Source organism: Betta splendens, chromosome 12 (genome assembly GCF_900634795.4).
Source record: "Betta splendens chromosome 12, fBetSpl5.4, whole genome shotgun sequence".
In the NCBI taxonomy this organism is placed as follows: domain Eukaryota; kingdom Metazoa; phylum Chordata; class Actinopteri; order Anabantiformes; family Osphronemidae; genus Betta; species Betta splendens.
In genome coordinates this window covers 8,886,162-8,893,819 of record NC_040892.2, presented here as the reverse complement: position 1 = coordinate 8,893,819, position 7,658 = coordinate 8,886,162, and the positions used below count along the sequence as shown (strand labels likewise).

At 39.6% G+C, this 7,658-nt stretch overlaps 2 protein-coding genes across 3 annotated transcripts; one reads left to right on the top strand and one right to left on the bottom strand.

Annotated features, from left to right (window-relative positions):
- btf3 (basic transcription factor 3) lies at nucleotides 1-3,561 on the top strand. Its single transcript, XM_029169498.3, has 6 exons — nucleotides 1-135; nucleotides 1,490-1,558; nucleotides 1,669-1,782; nucleotides 1,869-2,070; nucleotides 2,188-2,244; nucleotides 3,064-3,561. The coding sequence occupies exons 2-6, from the start codon at nucleotides 1,490-1,492 to the stop codon at nucleotides 3,108-3,110; spliced, it is 489 nt and encodes a 162-aa protein (XP_029025331.1). The 5' UTR covers nucleotides 1-135; the 3' UTR covers nucleotides 3,111-3,561.
- A 286-nt stretch (nucleotides 3,562-3,847) lies between these two features.
- Nucleotides 3,848-7,087, bottom strand: ankra2 (ankyrin repeat, family A (RFXANK-like), 2). Of its 2 annotated transcripts, none has more exons than XM_029169497.3 (9): nucleotides 6,934-7,087; nucleotides 6,345-6,697; nucleotides 6,103-6,261; nucleotides 5,945-6,010; nucleotides 5,401-5,498; nucleotides 5,168-5,293; nucleotides 4,946-5,012; nucleotides 4,778-4,858; nucleotides 3,848-4,686 (listed from the first exon to the last, which is right to left on the bottom strand). In XM_029169497.3, exons 2-9 carry the CDS (start codon nucleotides 6,643-6,645, stop codon nucleotides 4,631-4,633), a joined length of 954 nt encoding a protein of 317 aa, XP_029025330.1. In that variant the 5' UTR covers nucleotides 6,646-6,697; nucleotides 6,934-7,087; the 3' UTR covers nucleotides 3,848-4,630. The 2 variants fall into 2 exon arrangements, with proteins under 2 accessions (XP_029025330.1, XP_055369470.1); XM_055513495.1 differs by having other exon boundaries at nucleotides 6,976-7,028.
- Between the last annotated feature and the right edge of the window lie 571 nt (nucleotides 7,088-7,658).

Sequence of the window (7,658 nt, the reverse complement as noted above, 5' to 3'; positions counted from 1 at the left end):
TCAGACCTTTGCCTTCAAGGCTGCACTCAGGGCGGAAACAACCGAAGAAGAAACGCACTTTTTGACCTACGTCACTTCCCGCTTCCTCTCTCGCTTCCATCTTGCTTCCCGCATGTGTCTGCTGTTAGTTTACAGGTCAGTCTTGAGCTTTAAATACTTTATTCTTTACACTATTTCCTTCCGATTTAATGCCAAGAGGTAAACGAAAGTCTTTTCTGAGTAGATAGCTGAGATCTACGAAGGTTGGACGGCAAACGTACTGTCTGTGTGAAATACAGGCCGTCCACTCCAGTGTCTGTTCGCCTAGCGGCTAGCTGAAGTTAGCCTACAAGTTTTCGCACAAAAGCTAAACCACACCTTTACCCGGTGCAGTGGCTCGGCCGAACTACTCAGCTAATGTTAGCTCAGCGCTAATTAACGATGCTTTCTGCTAATCTTGTGAAACCTAACTCAGCCTTTTGTTGATTAGCTTTTTTAGCTTCTCCGTAGCTCATCACGGACAAGTAGCTGAAGGAAACCATTAGCGTTTTGCAGCTAATTAACCTAACTTGCTTTGGCTTTGATCGTATAAACGCCCTTTTAATTCTACTTAAATATTGTGTTATCTTAGATGATCGTTGCCACACCCACACTAAAGAGGTCGTGTGTGATTACTAGCGTCACCGACGTAGCGTTTGCCTAAACTCCCCTCACTTGCATAAACAGCGTGTAGCTTTAGGTGCTTGTCGAGACCACGAACTGTGGATGGATTCCGGATGTTTATATCCTCTAGTTGATAATGTTCGAAAAGCAGCTGTATGTGTGGGTGGGGAAAACACAGACACGGCCAAATGCCAAAACATGTATCTTAAAAATATATTTTAGTATCTCCACTGTAATCATTTTGCTTTTAAACAGTAAGTGGGGCTGTGTAATGTGATTTTCTACACTATTAAAGTGTGCACACTTCACCTTCACCTTCATCACTTTATATTTGGCAGCATGTCATTTTTCAGTGTCCTGTTTTCTACAGCCATTAGACAAGAAGCAGCTCTAGATTACATCTACCAGATATGTCAGGGGTCCCACCCTGGATATGTCTGGTGCACAAGATCCGCTTGTGCCGTACTGTACTGCTTGTAGGGTTAGGTATAATTTGTGTTAGCAACACTCGGTGAGATCACTTTAATAAACCAGGTCACAGCACGTGTGCAAACACACTAAATGTACTAGCCTGAAGAGAGACTGGTGTGCATGAGTTGGTTTGTAAATAGGCCAGTTTCACACACGCAGAAGCTTTTCGGGGAACATTTGACAAATGACAAACCTTTTTGCTTTACATATTTTGGATTTAGTTACTGCAGCTGGAGACTGTATTGGTTGTGATAAACATTTTTTCCATATTATGGGAGTTGATTGTTAAAAAAAATTTTTTTTTTGTACTAATACTCTATAGACTATGAAATCAAGATATCGATGCTGATGTGATCGATGTTCTTTCATTTCACAGATGAAAGAAACAATTATGAATCAAGAAAAACTAGCCAAACTACAGGCACAAGTCCGCATCGGTGGAAAGGTAATGTCAAAATATATAACAGGGTCAAATTGTATTCCTAAATGTTTCATTACAGTAAAAGGAGAACTGGAGTTTAAGAGAGACATCTGTTTGTATAAATGCCTACCTAGGGCACTGCTCGCAGAAAGAAGAAGGTTGTACACAGAACAGCAACTGCAGATGATAAGAAGCTGCAGTTCTCCTTAAAGAAACTCGGTGTCAACAACATTTCTGGTATTGAAGAGGTACAAGGACTCATCCAATCACTCAATTTATTGCTGCTCTGTTTCCATGGATTTGTTGCTAACGTCTAGAATATGGTCTCTTACAGGTTAACATGTTTACAAATCAAGGAACAGTCATCCACTTCAACAACCCCAAAGTGCAGGCCTCCCTCGCAGCGAACACCTTCACCATCACTGGCCACGCCGAGACTAAGCAGCTGACCGAGATGCTGCCCGGCATCCTGAACCAGCTGGGAGCCGACAGCCTGACGAGCCTCAGGAGACTCGCCGAGGCTCTGCCCAAACAGGGTCAGTAATGCCTGATGCTAGAACTCCAAAACGGGTTGGGTTCAGCACTGAAGACCTGACCGTGAATGTTCCTGGCAGCACTTCAAGCTTCTCACAGATTTCTTTCCATTCGTACAGCTGCAGATGGAAAAGCGCCGATTGCTGCAGTAGAAGAGGAAGATGATGATGTTCCAGGTAAGTGCTAAAACGTCTAATTTCACCTTAGTTTTCCATGCACAATAGCCTCTCCCAGCATTTCTGGCAAAATGGATTTGTTTCCGTCTTATTTGTGACTTTATGAAGCTCATCCATTGTTGCAGCAGGTCTTTTTAAGCTTCCTTGTTATATAACCATTGCAGGTTTGTTATTCTTCTGTCTTGTGAAAAGGGTCGTACCAAGGTGACTCATTGGTTGTGTTTGAGTCTTATGTTCTGTGTTTGAGATCTTAAGCTTCAGTTTGCTTTTCTTTGTCAGGAAAATGGACTAAACACACAAGGTTGTCATTACAATAATCTCCGCGTTTCACAGGATTTATCATGCTTTTAGTCCAAGTTCTCGCTAATGCAACAAACGCTAACATGTGTATTCGGCACTGGGAGCAGTTGAAGCCTGATGGTGCAGGGTTAACAGCCCTTGCCATCATGTTCTTATTGGAGTTAAGTTTCCTTTTTGTTCTCCGACTGAAAGTACATGTTTACTTGGACCTTTTGAATTTTTTTCCATTTTAACCTTTGACCCACAAGCCAAAACTTGGAAAGGCAGATTTCTCATATTTCATGGAGTAATTGAAGCCAATTTCTTGATGCTTTCAGTAGTTACGAGGGCCTCATGTTGAGCACATTGGACTACAGCAGTGGGAAAGATGGGCAAAAAAACCCCACAGCATAGTGTTACATGGGGTGTTATGTTTCAGATAAACTGAATAATGCTTGACACCTCAGACTCATTCCGGCAGATGGACATTCCTTTCTCCCCAGCTCAGTCAATTTACCACTGATTCTTTTGTTGTTTCAGATCTGGTGGAGAATTTTGATGAAGCATCCAAGGATGAAGCTAACTAGAGGAAATGGACTCCCTCAAATATGGGTCTTTGACAGAACCATGTACACAAGATGTTTTGTCTATTTTGAGAGGATGAAGTTTATTAGAGACAGTAGATGAGATGATGGGTAATTTATCAGCTTTCCCCCGTGTGTAATCTGTGCAACACCTGAACAAAGCACCATGATAATCTTACATGAATTATTGGAGTATTTTTTTTATCTAGCCTAGGACTCACTAAAGTATTAGACCTGAGTTAGTGGTGTTGAAACGTAAAGTATTTTAGTGCTCATTCCACCTCTTTGTCATCAGACGCTTCACAGGCTTGTTGTGGTCTGTACGTCCAGAGTGAGATTATGTAAAATGTGTTTAAGGCTCGTGTGTACATCTGTTTCCTCAGTGTTACTGAACTGTAACTATTGGTCTTGCTAAAATCCATCATATCTGGAATAAACCTTTACTACTGTCAAAGCCATGATTTCTATTTTATCAGATTTTTGAACATGGTTAACAAATGACATGACTAAAACTACAGCAGAAATATAGCATACTAACATTGCGGGGAGGATGGTGTTCAGTGATTCACCGGACCATCCTGACATGATTACCTTAATGCTTAGTTGGGTTGCCAGGGCATTTTATACAAACAGTTCAACCGCTAAGTATTGGACACTCAGATGGAGGTGCTTTGTTTAATTTATAGCGGCTTCTATACAAATGCATTTTCATCACTTTTAGGAAAATATACTTTGCAGTATGCTGTTTAAAACCATAATTTAATTAAATACCAGCTTCATTTGTGATTAAACCAGTGGTCTGACCTTTTTAACTTATACTCAAATGCCTGTACAGCGTGAATCCTTGTTACATCCATTACTATACCTAGTATCAAACAAGCATTATTTGACAATGGCAGAGGGCACCATAGTAACATGGGACATTTAAATAAGAAACAGGATATTATTACATAGAAACAAAACAGAATACCATTGAGTTTTATCATTTCACAAAATGTCTAAATTAAATAAACACTTACAAATTCAACAAAAAAAACTTGTCAGCATCCTAAAGACATTGTGTACATGTACTGTGTGCAATGCATTTCAAATGCCACCGTCTTCAGTGCAAACCACACAATATGACCATTTAGCAATTCAACATTAACAGTTAAGTTGGGCTTAATATGTTTAATAATTTAGTTCAAACACTTCAAGTGACAGGCAAAGCATGAAATGACTAATGCAACAGAACACGAGAACAAAGTAAAAACTGTTCAGAAGTGACAGTATTACAGGTGGGGAGCAGTGGATACTAAGCTGTAGTGAAGAAATGTTTGCTTTTTGAAATGTGCATCCAGAGAGAAAATAACAGTTTGAAAAACTCAAAAAACTGCACACAAACCTTCCTGTGGATCATTGACCCTGAATGGTTGACATGATGCAATGATTGAATGGGACGAAATGTTCCTGTTTGACAGCTGGAGAGTGCTACATGACTGTCCAGAACCCAGCGGTGTCAAGTATTTATGAAGTTTCACAGTTTATTCTCTGATTCCCATCAGTAACTTCAGTAAGTGTGCCTCCATAACCTGTTGGACTAAACAAAAAAATATTTTACTGCACAGACTTGGTTTGCTTTTAAGTTTTCACTGTGCATATTTTTGTAGTGGTTATAAGTTTTTACATACCATTTCTGTGGCCCATAGCAACAGCCATGTCCATAGCATTAAAACCAGAGTCTGATTCAATGGTTGGATCAGCACCACTCTCTTGAAACGTACAAACCAACCAATTAATACCAACCTTCTTTAAAATATCTAAGCACAGGCAAAGATTTTGGTAAAAACCCTACTCACCGAGCAAGATTTCAACGCAGCGCACATGGTTCCCGTGGACAGCGTACAGCAGAGGTGCTCCCCCATTCTAAAAAGCCACAGAAGCAACGTGACTAATCACACTAATGAAGCCTTCACATACACAGCTTCATATGGTATTAAAATAATACAGCATATACATTTCACACACATTTGTTATGATATATATCCAGCACACATGAAATAATAGCTTAGCGTTTTTACCCAGTCGTATTCATTGACATCTACACCACAGTCGATGAGCATCTTCACAATGTCTGTGTAACCCTTACTGCACGCCAGAGATAAGGCGCTTTCCCTCCCTTTGGCCAGGAGGTTAGGATCAGCACCCTGCAGTGAGGAGTGACAAAATTATAAATGGGTCATAAACACAGAGGTTTCCATAAAATTACGCAACCATGACACCTGAATAGCAAAAGAAATGAATTATGTCATACATTTTGAAGCAGGAACTCGACAACGGCAATTTGTCCATGTGCAGCTGCCCACATCAGGGGGGTAAAACCTTCCTCATCCTGGAGATTGATCACTGTCTCTATTAAAATATACATAAACATAGAAACAGTCTTACAGCTACATAAACATTCATCACCATCCATCATCAATACACCATAAAGTGGATAAGTCGCTTCAGAATGTGTTTATGTAGATTCAAGATCTTTTATTAGGCAGAATAATTGGTGTATAATTGCGTCATGACATCTGACATAGCAAGTGATACAAATGATTTCATAATTTGAGCCATTTCTTTTGCAAAGGTAACCAAACATCTGCCTGATCCTCTTATTTAAAATGGATATTCTGATGTTCTTAGGTTTAAATTACGCTCATTTTGTCACCCTGGGCTCTGTGACCATTTTGCCTGACACCTAATAGGCAAAAGGATTAATCAAATAACCAAAGCAACTTGGAAGATGCCTTTTTAAGTAAAATAATCTATTTTCAAGTATGTTACAGTGATGACCTGGATAGGCTGCCTACCTTGTTCAATCCTGCTGGCTAGAAACACCATTTCTCCTTGGGCTGCTAGTTGATGAATGGACAATGCTGAAAGTATAGAAAAATATAAATGCAACGTTCTGAGCTCAACCTTTAGACCGGCAGCAAAAAGCGTAGGTTGGAATAACAGTTTTACTTACAATGCACGAGAAGAGGTGTGGAAGAAACCTCATTGCCGCGGTGTTTATTGGTGAGTGTGGTGGACTGTTTGATCGGGGAGAAATGTTTTGTGGTGGATGGTGTGTAAACATGACGCACTTGTATACCTGGGGAGGGTGAGGTCTGAATATTGCACTCAGCTGTAGGAGGGAGAGATATGTTTTTGACTCAAGCGAGGATAACTTAATTGAAATAGAAATATATATGTGTCAAGAGTCCCTACCTTTAAATAAAACAGAAGCCACCTCCAGATCAGAGTTCACCTGGTCCTGGATGTTCTTGCTGTCCTCCTCGTTAAGCGACTTGACGAATCTTGAGCAGACGTTCATATCAAAGCGGTTGGGAAGGATGAACTTGATGCCCATGGCAACGTTTTGGGCACCTGTGTCATCCGGGCTTGCGCCCACCGACTGCTCGGTCTTGATAGCACCCAGATCTGGCATTACGCAGATCCCCTTCATGTCCTCGGACACCAGAGGACACTCTGCGGTCCCATCTGCGGCGGACATAGTAACGTTGTCCATCTCCTCATCAACTCGGACCAGTCACGCTGATTAATCTGAGGTCTCCACACACCTGAAACGCAAAGACGACACACACAATATAATATTTAAATAACGTCTCAGCGTTAACTTCACTTATCACACTAAGCTAAATAACAACATATCCACGTTTAGGTCAAGTGTCAGTTAGCATGCTAACTATTGTTATCGTAACCTTCCTACAGTCACAGTAAATTCATCTGATTAATAAAACAAAGCACGTGAATACTTTAAACGCAAGCATCACAATAAAAAGAAAACATTCCTCACAGGTTAAGTCATTGTTTCTGTTAAATATCCTCATGCAGTCACCGATATGTTATGATTCTCCTTTTGACGCTGTGATAGATTTGCGCGTGCGCAGCAGCTCGTCTCCCGAACGACGTGCACCCAATATTAACTTCCCCTTTTTTGTTTTTAGTTCCGGAAGAAATCTATGAAAGACTTATGTGGACAGATTCATTATTTTTTGAATTTGTATAGAATAAACCTTAAATTAAATAATCAGAAAGAACAAGGAATCCTTTAAATATTGTTAAAAGTAAATTAGAAAGCAATTCAGGTAATATAAATAAGATGTAATTCAAATTGTTATGTTTGTTACTAATTAACATCAGTTTTTACAGTGTTTGCACTATATTTTACATTCTTGCAAGAAAAAATAAACAAGAAAAATGGCAATGAATTCTTCATTGTTGACAAAAATACAAATCTTTATCTTACTTATCTGTTTATTTTTACACTTTTAAGAAATAAACGTTTTTGACCAGCTATGACATATCCTGGTGCAGTTTTGAGTCTATGAAGACCAACTCTGTGCTACAGTTAATTTTACCTTGAGGTATAGCTTCATGACTGACCATGACGTTCGTAAAGAAATCTTAATAATAATAATAAATAAAGATTTTATAAATAAAGATTAGAGTAAGATTGTTCTAGTAAAAATTACTACACAATGATTCCTAAGCGACCCATTAGCTGTTATTCTTGGTAAT